General features: G+C 39.5%; 2 protein-coding genes across 2 annotated transcripts in view; one reads left to right on the top strand and one right to left on the bottom strand.

The window, feature by feature from the left end:
- hspbap1 (hspb associated protein 1) overlaps positions 1–603 on the bottom strand; it is a 4,999-nt gene extending 4,396 nt beyond the window's left edge. The window contains exon 1 of the mRNA XM_077616453.1: positions 16–603. The gene's annotated coding sequence lies outside the window, so the exon portion shown is untranslated. The remainder of the gene's footprint in view (positions 1–15) is intronic.
- Positions 495–16,161, top strand: slc49a4 (solute carrier family 49 member 4). Its single transcript, XM_077616452.1, has 9 exons — positions 495–1,025; positions 4,158–4,251; positions 6,041–6,327; positions 7,233–7,362; positions 10,283–10,391; positions 13,387–13,454; positions 13,687–13,814; positions 13,891–14,073; positions 15,283–16,161. Exons 1-9 carry the CDS (start codon positions 554–556, stop codon positions 15,396–15,398), a joined length of 1,587 nt encoding a protein of 528 aa, XP_077472578.1. The 5' UTR covers positions 495–553; the 3' UTR covers positions 15,399–16,161.

Here is a 16,161-nt window from a genome sequence, read left to right as displayed (position 1 = left end):
AAACATGATAGTTACCAGGTCTTGTTCTTGTCTTCTTTCTTTGTGTTGTGTCTTTCCCCTCTCAATTCATGAAGCAGATATTGTTGTTGTTTTGTGTTATTTAAAATGTCCTATATCAATCCAATTGTTATTATTGAGTACTGAAGCTTGATCTTGCTATTTGACTCTGTGCCCCATCTCAAATTACATTAGAGCAGATGTCCAAATAAAAATCAGGTTACCAAGTTAGCATTAAAATCTCCAGGGGATCTATAGGTAAGTTTTAAATATTATATCAAATTTGTAATAGTGGTAACTAGGCGTCGATTTTTTCCTCAGAATCTTATCATCTAGCTAACTAGATACGCGTTTGGGGAAAAAATAGGGAACACACTGTTCTCAACACGTGCAGCCAAATTGTGGGCGGAAGTAAACAAAGCTCACATGACAGTGACGTTTTCGTTTTCAATTGGCTTTGGACGTCTTCGGCCTGTGCAAATCCACCATTTTGGCTCCGATCACGGACCGTCGCTGCCTCTGTCCATACCTCCAAAGTGAGCTAAAATGGCGACTGATGAGTCCCAGTTTCCACTCCGGAAACCAGATTCCACGCGCATGCACAGTCGAGGTCCGTCACCAGTGCTGTTTTTGTTTGTGCCATCGACTGATCGCCATCGTTTGGAACATTCTACGACACCGGCCGCTAACCCAAAAGGCGGAATTGATCTACAACGATCTATTAATGGGTGCCGTTTCGAGCACCGAGGGCGAAAGAGAGCCGCTTCTCGCGGGGCCCCGCCACGCCGTGGCGACGAGAGCACCGCCGCCCGCCAGGAGCCGAGTGTACGGCCGAAGATGGCTGGTCCTCAGCCTCTTCTCCCTGTTGGCCCTCATGCAAGGTATGGTGTGGAACTTCTGGGGGCCCATCCAGAATTCTGCAGTCCACGCATTCGGTTTCACCAAGTCTGACATCGCGGTGTTGGTCCTGTGGGGTCCGGTGGGCTTCGTTCCCTGGCTGCTATTCATGTGGTTGATGGATAAAAAAGGTGAGTAAATTTGTCAAAATAGGATAATAACTTAATCGATCGAGTTTATCCTATCATGTATCGATTTGTCACAAGATAAGCAAGTATTGTTAGAGCACAAAAGACATTAATCAACTACTATTTCCTTTCCACGAGGACGCTATCGCCCGTTCAAAATCAATATCGGCACCCATACTTGGAAAAAAATGCAGCCCCAAAGCCTTGCAATCAATTTTAATTAAGCCTGACATGCACATTCTCTTGGAAATATTAAAACTAAGAAATATTTGATCAACTAAGATACATACTAGTTCATCTGATTTATCGCGATATTCAATCATAACATACTGTGTCATTTAGTTTCAAACCACAAACATTTACACTGTCAAATGACAATAAAGAATCTTCCCCAAAATATTGATCTATTGTTCTGAAAAGCAATACTACGCAGTAAATCGTGATACCAAACTTTTTTTCTTCAGATTTTCATATTTTGGAAATCATATTGATGAGGATCCCAACACTGATTTATATAATACTAAGTAAAATACAGCCTGGATGAAATCACTGAGCGAAAACAAACAAAAAACTTCCAAGGTTCAGTAATTGGTATTTTAATGCTAAACTCTTTCAACTACTAAAGGTAGTATCAATATATTTGTATTGAGCTATAATCAATGAATACTTTTTTCCCTGTAATTTATGAACCACACAAGTTTCATTAGATATTTTTTCCAAGTTTAAGGCCAATCCTATGTATTAAAAAAACCATTGACATTCCTCCCCTATGTCTGACCAGCAATGATTATACTCTCAAACAATTAGACATTATGTCCATTCATCCATTATCTGACTACGTCTGGTTGTCAGGACACATCACATTTTAAAAAGATGGTTGCAATAAATAAGTGGCAGTGACACAATGATCAAGTTTTTAGCACTTTATCCTGGCTGTTATTGGTGTGTGACTGATTAAAAAAAATATGGCATAACCCGTCTTCCAACCAGTGAAATAAGACAATAAGACGACACCCAACAAACTGGCCTTACTCGTAAAGTCACTTCTCAACTTTACTGCTAGTGGACTTGGCCAATGTCAAATTGGGTTAATGGAGTTGTAAACCTTATTAAACTCTACAAAGTTTGCAGTTGTCTTCAGAATGACACACACATGCTCTCACTGTGATATAATGTTGTTTATGATAAGAATGGCATAGAGAAAAGGTTGTTAAAAAATAAATAAATACAGGAATGAAACATATGTTTAAAAAAAGGTAATCATTCAAACAAAAAACACAAAAACATCCCAAAATATCAAATACTATTCACAACAAGATCTATATTTTTTACTATACCAACAAATCAGACGGCAAAGTTTGTTTACCAAAATGCGCAAGAAATTTTACACTGGATACTCTGAAATAAATATTAGGATAATTATACAAGTATTGCATTAAACTGAGTTTAGAAAAAAATGAATGATATGAACATATCAAACTCAAAATATTTTAAAGTATTTAAAACATATTTTTTAACTATACCAAAATATCAGCGGCCAAAGTTTTTTTTAACCAAAATACACAAGAAATTATACGTTGTACCCTCCGGAACAAATATTAGGATAATTATAAAACTATTGCTTTAAACAGAGTTACAAAATGAATAAGGAATATCACAATAAAAGAACATAAAATCAACATGAACAAATTTGACAAAATACACAATTGTTTGTGGCAAAACCTATTAGAAAAATACATGTTCCAAACAATGCTCAAAATCTGAAATCATGGTTAAATGTTAAACCAATTAATATATTGAGATGAGGACTCTCTACTTGTTTCCTCCTCTCCTTAGTTGACCTTCAAATATGTGAGTGTTTTGTCAGAATGCTATTAAGTGCCCCTTGCGCCACACGGGTCTCGGGGGGTCTTTTTTTTGAGTCATTTTAGTTCAACAGGCCAACAAAACAAAATCAAAGGGACACCTATGAATCCCTGCTGGGTGGCTTTGACCTTGTTTCTGAGTTTTGTGCTTTATGGCCAGGCCTCTTCATAACGGACAAAGAAAACTAAATATGATTTATGATACAACGTCACCTTTGTCGCTAGTATAAATGAAATAGATGACATCCTGTGCATTTGCGTAAGACCTTTTCTAGGTCGACTTGTGATGAACATTTGAGTCATTCATTTTTTTTCTGAGACGCTTAACCTCACGAGGGTTGCGGTGGTGCTGCCTTTTTTTTTTATATATATCCCAAATTTGTGAACGCAACGCGAAATGACTCATCGACGATCAAAATTATCGCGTAATAATAACTAGGGAAGTATGTGCATTCATCACATGCACACTAGATTCTTGCATTGTGAGCACTTGGTCACTCGGGTCACTAACGTATGCTCAGCATGTGACTTTCTCAACCTTCAAATTCCTCTTTCTGTATTTATTCTCATTCGGGTCCAGAACCGATTTTTTTCAATGGCCATTTAAGGAAACTCTCTCAACTTCCCTTTATTAATATGACTAATGGAAAAAAATGTTCCAAAAAATTCCGGGTGCCGCTGCTTTTCCCGCTTTCACCCACTCTTGCTATTCCTTCCTTGTTTTCTGAGCCGCTGTTGAGTAAAATTCATGCAAGTATATTGGCGATACTTATTCAATACCAATAAATTGTGGAAAGGCAGCTGTTAAAAAAATATTGTATTTACTCGCATATAAGCCGCTTTTGTCGGACAAAAACATGACTGAACCGAGGGTACGGCTTGTATGCGCATAAAAAGTCGACATGCACGAAACTGCAAGTTGACATCGCCATAACGTCATGACGCCATGACGCAAGAAACTGCAAGTTGACATCGCCATAACGTCATGACGCCATGACTCAAGAAACTGTAAGTTGACATCGCCATAACGTCATGACGCCATGACGCAAGAAACTGCAAGTTGACATCGCCATAACGTCATGACGCCATGACGCAAGACAATGCGGCCGATACGGTCATTTTTTCAAAATAGAGAAAAGATAAACAGATAAAACGCTAAACAACATTTATTTTGACTTCTATGAAAAAAATTCAAGAACTGCTCCCTTGGGGCGCGGCCATCCCACCTAGAAATTGTATTGTGTTGACGTTCCTGTGTGTCTTCGCGTAGGTCTCCGGCCGTCGCTCCTACTGTCGGCTTTCCTAATGCTGCTGGGGGCCGTGTTAAGGAGCGTCCCCCTCGCCGACCCTGTTATCCGTCGCTGGTAAGATAACTTGTCCTTTTCTTAAGCTCCTCTTCGGTCCTACTCATTTAAACCGTATGCCCCGCCTACCTGTCGGCCAAGCTCGTCGCCTCAAGGTCAAAGCGGTCGCGGTTCCGCCCTTCGACGTCCCAATGCATGATGGGATTGACCTCGGCATGCGAGGACAAGATAGCTCGTGGCCACGGATGGCCAGATAATTTGCCAAAATGCTGCCGCGGTTCATTTGCGCGCTAATTGAAAGAGGTCGCAGGTGTTAATGGATGAATCGGATCGGGACGATCATCTGCCGGCACAGAATTGATACGTTTGCGGTGCTCCAAAATGGGTAAAAAAGGCATGATCATTAACAAAAGTGGAATATTGGTATGATTTGTCTATTTGTCTGTGTATCTGTTTTTTTTATTAGTAATATGCTTTAGTTATCTGAAAAACTGTTATCAGATGCCTATTTAGCCTGTTGTTCTCCATTTTACTATTGTTATTTTAATGTATGTTTGTTTTTGGTTTCTGGTTAAAACAAAAATTGCCCTCACAAAAATGTTATATTTGTAATCCAGTGTGGCTTATATATATTTACGTATTCCTCCCTATTGTGTATTTTTTTTGGCCAGTGCGGCTTACACGCAGATGCGACTTATTATAGTCGTTGTAATTTTTTTCTCTTTATTCGTCGGCGGCTGCAGTTTTGTAGGTTTTAAAAAAAAATACTTAGATATGTTAGTACTAATCCAAAAATCAGATACCAAATTTGTATATTTGTCTCCAAAAGTACAATATTTTCAGGCGTTGAGAACTTAAGAATGGAATTTGTACATTAGATGCCTTTGTAATTCAAAGCATCAAAGCCCTCTAGTTGCTTTAAAGATTACATGAAGCAAAGAAAATGTTATATTGGATCAAACTCGTTCATGTGCATATACAATATTCCCCAATAGGTGTCACTCTAACAGAATCAAAAGCACAGTGACTATTTGTTGCTGCCACAGTGAGAGGTTTTCACCCGTTTGACCTTGCATAGTCTTTTGGCAATTTTTTTTGTTGCAAAGAAAAATTAAAAATAGAGAATACTTGTTTTTCCCCCCATTTTTCAAAATACAAAATAAGAGAATGTTTACTGTAACATAACATTATTTTTGCATTTCTTTTTTCAAATTATAAAACCCACAATTAAAAATAAGAGTATATTTATGTCCCATCTTATTTAAAAAGAAAAATGTGAACTCAATGTAAAATACAAATCAAATTGTTCAAAATGTGTTTACTGTTTTTCCCTATTTAAAAAAAAATCAATATATGAGAGGATGAATGAAAAAGAAATTAACATTTCACACTCTTATTAATTGATAAAAAATGTAAAAGGAGAGCAATACTGACACAATATATCTGTCAATAATTAATTAATCAGCCCTGATACAGAAAATTAAAAATCAGGCATGTAAAATTGATGAATACTGCCTCTTGCTAGATTAACAGCAAGTTTCAAGAAGATCGCTGACAAATGACGGATTAGGACTTCAAACTTCGTGTCCACAAGAACAACAACAATGGCAACTTGACAGCCTACAGCCTGTGAAAATCACTATTATAAGGCTGTTATTTATTTATTTTTCTCTCAAATTTAAGGTCAACAAATCTCTAAAAGATCTGTCAAAGTAGCAGTCGATTCATTGACTCATCAATCAGATGTAGAAATAAATATTTAATTAATTCGCTCCTAACAAGTACACAAAATAATGACAATAAAAGCATTAAATTCAATTCAAGATGTATTTGGTATTTTTCTTGGCAGGTTGATCCACGGAGGTCAGCTCCTCAACGGTTTAGCCGGCCCCACCATCATGAGCGCCGGCCCCTTCCTGTCCACCACGTGGTTCGCCCCAGACCAGAGGGCCACCGCCACCGCCGTGGCCTCGCTCTTTTCCTACCTGGGCGGGGCCGCCGCCTTCGTAGCGGGACCCCTACTGGTGCCCGCCCCCAACGGCACGCAGGCGGCGGGACACCGCATGTGGGCGATGGCACCGGCGCCCGCGCTGGACGCCGTCATCCGAGAGAAGATCCAGATGGTCATGTATGCGGGTACGTTCTGCCCCGGATCGATGGCGTCAGGGGGACAAAAACAATCCCCAAATAAAAAGCAATCTGCCATCTTCTCAAGTAGCCAGCTGGGAAAAGAAGTCAATTTGTAGGTGTGTCATGCTTAAATGATTTAGAAAATGAGAAGCAGGTGGCGCTGTGGAAAGATAAAGCCTGATGTTTGTTGTTAATTCTGAGGCTCAAGACGCATTCAAAACAAACAACAACAAAAACAATACCTCGAAATGGCGATACTTTGTTTTCCAACCAACGGGTTGCTAGCAATATTTTTCACAAGAAAAGTATTTGTTTTCTCATTCTCACGCTAGGCGTCTAATCCACGTTGAATGGATTAGGCGTTTAGCGCTGTCCGTGGTTCTGAAAGCAGAGCATTCGCATTCAGTCTTACTAATTTTTGAAACTTTTTCAAATAACTTCCTATTCATTTTAGGGAATTTACAGGTCATCTTCAGTTTATTTTGAGTCACGTCCTATTCCGTCACTTCCTGTTCAGTGACCCAAAATCCGGAGGAATTTATCTGTAGTATATCCCAAGATGAACATGAAATGACCCAGAAATCCAATAAACTCAATAGGAAAAAAACTAACAGTAAATTACAAAAAGCTAAATGAAAATGTTATTTTTGGCATGATTCAACAAAAAATGACAGAATATTTTCGCGCAACACCCTTGTAAACAAATGAGTCTCCAAATTTCCTGCCATTGACAACGATAGGCATCCAATTCATTTCAACTAAGAGGCCTGACTGCTAATGCTTATCGTTTAGCGCCATTGACGATGAATATTGAAATGGATTGGACGCCTAGCGCCATCATAACGAAAAATTTCTGTAGCACCCTGCCAGCACTTTAATTAAGTTTAACAGTGACACATCTCTTTCTCCAGAGCTGTCGGTTATTGCTGCACTGTTTGTGGCCGTCCTCTTCTACTTCCCCTCGCGTCCGCCGCTACCGCCCAGCGTGGCCGCCGCCAGCCAGAGGCTGAGCTACAGAAGCAGCATCTGCAAATTGCTCAGGTAAACACTTCATAATTTCAGTTTAACATCAAAACTCCCTTTTGTTGTTGCCATTTTTTTTTTAAATGTACGTCCCACATTTTTTTTGTTTTTCCTAGAATGTGTAACATGGTAGTTCGAGCCTCTTCTTTAGTAGAAATTGAATTTCTTGGCTTTGATTGGCTGGCATTTCAAGGTCTAGCCTGCCTTCTTCAGTTGTCAGCTTGGATAGGCTCCAGCACCCCCGTGACTCATGAGTAGTCTGGATAATGAATGAACGAAGAGTAGTACGTAACGTCGCCTTGCACTTGTTGAATTTAGTTGAACGAATCGCTAACCGAGCCCCTCACCATCTGCCTTGCTTTAAATGAAAGAAACCGATATCTCCCCCTCTAGATTAATTATGGTTTTATGGTAGCCTTCAATATGGGTCATATGTCAGTCCATTTTTTTTTGTTAAATTTATTTTGTCACGGATGAAACGTATCGTCTCGAATAAAGTTTCAAGGGCTGGATTTCCGCCGAGGCCATTTCACGAGAAAGAACATTGCCCGAGCTTCCGGCTACGCATCAAAGCGGCCTGTGATGAAATACCTTCACCGTAGGGGCCGTGGGCTCAGGGGGTCTTTGGACCAACTTCCAAGTGATCATCTTTTGCAGAAAGATAGGCCAAGTTATCCAGGCCATCCGGCTCGGCCTCTGGCGATAAACGGCCTTGCAGGCAGCTTTTTATCTCAGTGAGGGAGCGTTAAGCCTTCCAGTCTGAATTCCGGTGTGAAAATACTCCTGCGTAAAGTCACAGCGGATTGGACGTCAATCTAATGGTAGTTAAAGGTGTTTGGAAAAAAAATCCATTCTGCGATATGTCGCGATACTGCATTGCAGGTTTTTTGTATCGCTTCAAAATTCCTCTGAATTAATTGATCGACACCTGTTTTTGTTGGAAACATCACTTCCACTTGTGGCCACTAGTGAGCAGCACTCAGCCGTCATGCAGTAATTGTGGTTAGAGGTATGAGGGTGCTCTTTCCCAGCTCTAGTCTCATATAAAATTTTACTAAATACTAGGTTTATTCAATAAGTGGACTTCAATCCCCCAAAAAATAAATTTTCTTCCTCACTTTAAGTTATTTTTGTCTTGTGGCCCTGTGTTGGTTGGTGTACTTGGAATGCTAAAGCTAATGTTTTGACCTGCCATTTAAAAAAATAACTACCATACATCCTTTTTAGATATTTTTATTCATATTTAGAATCCTGCATTTAAGCAGGTTTGGTCAAAATCTAAATTGCACTAAAAACTGAAAATAATACAATGAAGGCCATATATTGTTCAAACATAATTTGTTTACTTTAGTACTGAATGAGGTTTAAAAAAATAAGTGGATTTAAATCTACATTTATGTCCATTTTTATTCTTTTTTTTCCCCAACTACAAAAATGAAAGTGTAATATCGGGATTAATCGGAATCGAATCGTAATACGAATCGTATCGCTACATATGAGGCAATGCACACCCCAAGTAGTCGATGAGTTAAAGATAAAAAAAATAGAAATGGTCTGTACACAAACAGTAAGAAACAGCGTTTCCTTCTGGTGGAGTCGTACGCGTCATCAGCTAAGTGGCGTTCGTCCTTGACGGACCCGACGAGATCAATACATCACCGTGACAAGGTTCAAAGCTAAAGTGATTACAGCGGGGGGCGGGGACGTAGACGCCGGTGGTCTCATCAATCCCGTAGCTGTGGGCTGTTTGCGTCTTTGATTAAAATCAAACCATAACTTTACGCCCTCCCCTCCCCAGCCGGATAGTTCAGCCGTGTAGTTAAGACGCTACAGATGTGTTTGACAGGCAAAGGGTTATTAACGCCGAGTTGCACAGCGGCTGACACGCTAACATACAGTTTGACTTTGGAATCTAAAATTTAGTTGTTGTCTATCATGTGTACACCCACAGAAAAGTCTGAAGAAGGTGTGGCTGGAAAGACAAGGGTTGGCCAACATTTGGGTTTGAACTCAGTGTAGTTTTGGCTATTTTTAGAGATTCGTTAGGTTAGGTTAGAATTTATTTCATTCTTGATTGCAGTAGCAAGACAGACCAGACACAAGACATTGTAGACCTAGGTAAAAAAAACTAAATATACCAAAATGCAATAAAAAAGACGAAGTACAAAGCAAATCAAAGTAAATGGGATCATTAAGAATCACCAAATCAAATCATTAAGACAGAAAAGCAGCAAAAACACAAAACGAGCAAGAGCGGACGGAGCTACCGCTACCGGCTGCCACTTGAGCGCCGCCATCTTGGTTGCAGTAGCAAAAACGGATACAGACACAAGAAAAGACATTGTAGAGTTGGATAAAACTGGAACCAAGAATCAGTGGATTTCCCGGAAATTCAGCATCGGAAGCCAGTTTTACTTTTAAATCTGCATTTTGGGTGACATGTCTATCTTGAGTAGACTCCTAAAAAGTCAAGAAACCATGGCTCAGAAGTCTTTCATTTTGGTTTGAAATTGAGCACATTTTGGCAATTTGCATGAAACTTGAGTTTTATTGAAACATTTGACTTAGGAATCTGAAATTTGGTTAAAACATCTATCACGCGTAGACCCACAAAAATGTCTCCAGAAGCCATGCTCGAAAAGAAACAGGAAGTCTGCCATTTATAATTGAATTTTTGCCTTTTGGAGGGATTTGGTGGGTTTCATTTAAAAAAATCAGTCCCTAAAATGTGGTCAACATTTCTATCAAAAGTACACCCACCCAAAAATTTTGGTTGTTTTTTTTGCGTATTTGAAGTCAGCGAGTCCCCTCATTTGTCCTTTCGTTTTGGAATACAATGGGACGTTAATAGCGAGCCTGTGATGTTGATGCAGAATGGCCAGCTCGGCACTTTGCCAAGCGTTTTTTGAAATGATGCTGATTTTTCAATTTCCCGCAGTAACCACCGCTTCCTGATGCTCGCGCTGGCCTACGCGGTGCCCATTGGAGCGATCTCCGGCTGGGCGGGCGTCCTTGACATGATCCTAACGCCTGCTAAAGTTAGCCAGGTAAGCAAGCGCACAGTATTCTCCACGTTTGATTGGGTGCCCAAAATGGTGCTCGATACTAACATGGTCATTTGCCCTTCAAAAATTGCGGCTTTGTTTTATTTTTTTTTGTCATTTGTTTGCACATACTTTTATTTTTCCATCACGTTTTGCTTTATTTCTGAGTACTTTTGCAGCCTCAGTTTTACAACTTTAACCTTAACCTCCTAGGACCTGGCGTCCACATGTGTGGACATAATTTTTCTCAGAAACTACATCATGTAAAAAGATATTTTTTTGTTTTTACACTCATCAGGTCCTAATTAGCCTAAATATCAAAGAGAAAATTAAAATGCATGCCTTGCAAAGAGTCTGGGTCTTAAGAGGTTAAAAATAATTTATTTTTATTTAATTTAATAATTATAATTTGTATTTAATATTAGAACATTTTAACTATTTGGGAATCTTTATCATTAGGGTTCTTTATTTTCCCATAATTTTACTTTGACTATCCCCCAAAAATCTAATTAAAATGTTTTCAACTTCATTTTTTTTTAATTTATATTTTATTTATTTAAATTTTATTCTATTTTAAGTTGTATTATACACTATCAATTTAATTTTGTATATTTTATATTTCTTATTGCATGTAAAATATTTTTTTCCCCCAGAAAAAATCTCATATCACACTTTAACCTTAAAGTCCAACTTTAAATATTATTATTATATTGGTTTCACCTCCCACTAACACAACTTTTTTCTTTTTTTGTACAATTTGATAATAAAACCATGCGCCCAAATTCTCATTAGACTACATCTCCACACTCCAAAATACATCTTAATTGTATTTTTTTAATCTCCAAAAACGCACCATCATATTACCACTGTCTCGAATCTATTTTTCATGCGCATTTAAAATGTCAGGCTTTTCTCCCAAAACGTACGCATGTAGACTTTCACAGTCGTCTAACACCTCGCGACATCCTCCCACATTTGAGTTTTAATGAAAAAAAAATAACTCCCCATCGCTCCTCGCCTCAGGCTTTTTGTCACAATGTTCGGTCGCCCCTTCTCCATCTCGCCGTCCCCTCGGAGAACAATTTCCGAGACGAGCGCGGCTCCTCTCCCGCGTACCCGCTTCCTTCCAATTTGCCGCCAACGGCGAGGACAGACGTCCGATCCGTTTGGCCGACCTCTCCTCCTTCCGACGGCAGAAATAACGAGTGAAAACATTTCCGGAAGGGCGCCGTCGCCGTTAAAACTGTTCGAGTACGAGCTGTTGGACGGGGACGCGTTTGCCGCGGCTCGTCGAGGTAATTACATGGCCGAGGCTCTCGAGGCTAGCATATTCAAAATGAACTCCGCCTCGACGGGGAGTAGTCTGAGAGCCTCGTTCTGAGAAGCGACGATGAAATTGATGCTTGAAGAAACATTTTCAAGTAGACAATGTCACAGGGTGCCGGAAACCAGGGACGGACGGGCACTCCACTCCCTGTCAGTGCTCTTCGAAGGGTAAACAAATAAATAAAAAAAGCCGGTCAGGCTCTCCTGGCGCCGTAAAACGCAAAAAAATTGCTGAAGTGTTCGTTGTGTTAGTCGGAAGTGCCCGAAGCCACTTTTAAGGAGCAAAATACTGGAGTGGAAGTACAAAAACACAAGTGATTAAGAAGACAAATAGTCTTACTCTTGAGCTAAAATGGCTACTTTCAGCGGTTCTCCAAAGAGAGCTGCAGAAAAACTCATTAATACTCCCCCAAAAAAGACAAAATTTAAATTGCTTTCTCTCCGCAACATATCATTTTTCTTCTCAAAAAACAAAACACAACAAGCCTCCTATTGTTGTTTGAATTGGGCTTTGTGGAATTGTTTTGACGATTCAGGAAATTTATAGTTGAAAATTTAGCACCTGACTGCCATTGTCTGGCAATCACTTATTTCTTATTTTTGCTATTTGATTGGATTTGCTGGATTTCATCAAAAATTCTGCTCTTTGTGTAGACCCACAAAAAAGTCTGCTAAACCATGTTCAAAAGACTCAAGAAGCTTGCCATTACTATTATTATTTTTAAAGTGGTCATTTCAGGATCTTTTTTTGTTGGTAAATTTAACTGAAAGTTCAAACCCTCTATACCACGTGTGAAAGTGGCGGGCCGGGGGCCAAATCTGGCCCGCCGCATAATTTTGTGTGGCCCGGGAAACTAAATCATGAGTGCCGACTTTCTGTTTTAAGATCAAATTAAAATGAAGAGTATAGATGTATATTAAATGTCCTGATTTTCCCCCTTTTTAAATCAATAATTGTAATTTTTTAAATCATTTTTTCCTGTGTTTTTAGTTCAAAAATCATTTTGTAAAATCTAAAAATATAAAAAAAAGCTAAAATAAAAATTGTTTTAGATCTATGAAAAACTGAATATGCAGGGCTTTTAATCCATTTATAAAAAGTCTAAGTTTACCTAAAATGGTCCGGCCCACATGAAATCGAGTTGACGTTAACACGGCCCGCGAACCAACCCGAGTCTGACACCCCTGCTCTATACCAATTCTACAAAAAACATTGTGGACACATCTATCTTGAGTAGACGCCTAAAAATACAGATATCACCATCTTTTTTGCTTTTAACATGACATTTTAGGGTCGTTTTGAGTCCTAAAATCATCTCCTAAGGAGAGTTTTCACTTAGCTATGTGAAATTTCTTCCATTTTCATTACGTGGCTTGAATCATCCTGTTTTAGTTCCATTGACGGCAATCCTACTCTTTCGATCCGAGAGAGCCTGGCTGCCAACGATCCCACGTGGATGGCTCCAACAGAATATTGGTTTGCATGCCATGCTGCCCGGGGCCAATGTAATTACAGTTTGGCGTCCTCGCTTTCAGTCTCTCAGGATGCATTTCCTCAAATCCATATATTGTTTCAGACCGCGACGAGACGTAGATAATTGCCCATTGTTTGAAATATGTCCCCAATCGTATACAAAGACTGTGAAATGACATCATTTTGCATTCCTCGCAGGTGGACGCAGGTTGGATCGGCTTTTGGTCCACGGTGGGCGGTTGCGTTTTCGGGGTGGCCATGGCCAGGTAAGCCACCGGAACGCTGCTTTTTATATTTAGCAACAAATGAAACGTTTTCGTGCGCAATGTGTCGTTTAAGCGACGCGCTCCGGCTCAAAACTGGGTCGGCTTCCACCAGTTGACCGTAAGCCGCTTATAGATTGGAGGGATTTTGGGGTATTGATACGCGCTTGTGATCCTCTCAGCCAAGCGATACGCATTTGAAAGCAAGCCAGAGTTGTAAGTTGAAACTTTGCAGGTTCGCCGACTCCATCCGAGGAATGCTGAAGCTAATCCTGGTGCTAATGCTCGCCGGCGCCTCCTTGGCCTCCACCTGGTTTACGCTCACCTGCCTCAGCAGGCTCACGCACCTGCCCTCCAACGCAGGTACAATTCAGGGCCGTTATTTGGCAGATTGGCGAGTTGACGCCGGCCGTGGTCATTGAGTGTTTGTTTGCGGCAGCTATCTTGTACACCTCCTGCATCCTGGTGGGCATCTTCATCAACAGCAGCGTGCCCATCTTCTTTGAGCTCTTCATCGAGACGGTGTACCCGGTCCCTGAAGGCATCACGTGCGGCGTGGTCACTTTTCTGGGGAACCTCTTTACCGGACTGCTGCTGTTTTTCCTCTCCTTCTACTGTACAGGTAAACAGCATTTTTAAAAAATGCGATTTGGTTTGCCTTGTTAAATTCTCGTTCTCATCTAAGCTATTTTAACGACTTTATTGTCAGAGAAATTGAGCCCTTTTATTAGAAAATACCGATGGAGATTGGGCTATGGTGGAGCAGGAGCGTCAAAATTAAATATTTAAACGCATAAATACATTAGTATTTAAATGTGACATTGACATTTTTTATTCGGATCTATTTATTGATGACGATATATCCTCCTACAGTTAAACTTGTAATGATTTCAATTTATTTGATTCAAATAAGTGAAAATGAAATAGAATAGATACAATGGATTTTAAATAGGCATATGAATGTTAAAGAAAAGAAATGTTAGAATAAATACATCAAAAGATCAAAATAAAAATAAAATAAATACTCCCCACGAAAATCCAAATGCCGTATTTTCTGCATTATAAGGTGCACCATCAATGAATAGAATCTTAACATTTCTTTCATTTATAAAGCGCACCAGATTATAGGATGGGGTAATAGTAGTAGATGGTAGTGGTGGTAGTATGTCAATTGTGTTATACATCAACACGATGGAAAAAAAGTCTTGGTGTTGCGCCTTATAGTGCAGAAAATACGGTACATTTTGACGTGAACTTACATGAACGAATCAATGTCAAAATGGGAATAGTAGTAGATCATGTTTTAGGATCAAATTAAAATGAAGAGTATAGAGGTATATTAAATTTCCTGATTTTCCCCCCTTTTAAATCAATAATTGTAATTTTTAATTAATTTTTTCTGTGTTTTTATTTCAAAAATCATTTTGTAAAATCTAAAAAAATATATAAAAAAGCTAAAATAAACATAGTTTTAGATCTATCCAAAAACTGAATATTCAGGGTTTTTAATCCATTTATAAAAAAAAATCTAAATATTATATCTAAAACGGTCCGGCCCACATGAAATCAAGTTGACGTTAACGCGGCCCGCGAATCAACCCGAGTCTGACACCCCTGAAATAGAATATACAAAATACCCAAACATAACTTTACCAATTACATTCTTTTTTTTTTTAAAATATTCACTACTAAAATTGTATGACTTGATTGAATTGATGGTGAAAAGACTCGTTTTAATAGGATCTTATTGTTGTCAATAGTCAATCGTTCCCAGTCAAAATGAATGGGACGTCCACCGCCGTCAATGGCAGCTGTGTGTTTCTGTCTGCAGAGTTGTCGTGGCTCAACTGGTGTCTGACGGGGTCATGCGTTTTCAGTCTGGTGCTCATCCTCTTCTTCCGTGAATCCTACGACCGCCTCTACTTGGACGTCTTTGTTTCCGTCTGACGAAGGGCGGCGAAAAGGTTTCTTTTTGAAAAATCCTTTTCTCTCCACACGAAGCGTCATTTTCTGGCCGGCCGTTTTGTTCGGACCCTCCTCCCACGACTAAAGGCAAGACAGCGGCCATACCGGACGCTTTTTAGTTACATTTTTAACTTAATTATTATTTAGGAGAGAGCGGGTTTATCATGTTTTAACTTAAGTGCCAGGAACTTTTGCCCGTTTGATTTAATGGACTTTCCAAAAGCTAACGCGTCACTTTTTTTGGGGTGGGGGGGATTTTAAGCCAACAAGTTTGTGTTGGCGTGCATTTGTCGGGACATTTTTATTGTGTGACCTCAGCAAAAAAGGGAAAACCTAGCGAATGCTTATTTTGAGTGTTTTGAATTGAGTTTTTAATACTTTTTTCATACATCCAGTTCTCCTTCCGGGGTCTTAAAGGCGATTTGCGTCACGTTTGTTGTGGTTTTAAGCAGACGATGCCATTTTTTTTCTGGTGCGTTGCGGCCAAAACGAGGCGACTCAATGGGACTTTTTCTGTGTCGCATCAAAGAGCTCAAGAAGAATAGAAGGGGAGTAAACAAAAGGATTTTTAAAGGACTCAATGAATTTTTGTTTGCTTGCACAAGGCATAGGAATGCAATTGTTTTTTCTCTTTGAATGTTGTTTGTCTTTTGTCATTTGGCGTGGAACTCCGCTATGTAAATATCCCAAATGCTCCAGAAAGGAGAACTCCAGCACCTTATTAAAAATGTTTTATGAATAACAA

The sequence above is a fragment of the Stigmatopora argus genome, chromosome 13 (genome assembly GCF_051989625.1).
Source record: "Stigmatopora argus isolate UIUO_Sarg chromosome 13, RoL_Sarg_1.0, whole genome shotgun sequence".
Lineage (NCBI taxonomy): Eukaryota > Metazoa > Chordata > Actinopteri > Syngnathiformes > Syngnathidae > Stigmatopora > Stigmatopora argus.
Note: the sequence above shows the minus strand (reverse complement) of the source record. Positions and strands in the feature narration are given on the sequence as shown.

Bases quoted from the DNA above. Each gene is read 5' to 3' on its own strand.
- slc49a4 (XM_077616452.1), top strand. From the start codon at position 554: ATGAGTCCCAGTTTCCACTCCGGAAACCAGATTCCACGCGCATGCACA. The intron at 13,815-13,890 runs GTACAATTCAGG...TGTTTGCGGCAG, and splicing joins GCACCTGCCCTCCAACGCAG to CTATCTTGTACACCTCCTGC. The intron at 14,074-15,282 runs GTAAACAGCATT...TTCTGTCTGCAG, and splicing joins CCTCTCCTTCTACTGTACAG to AGTTGTCGTGGCTCAACTGG.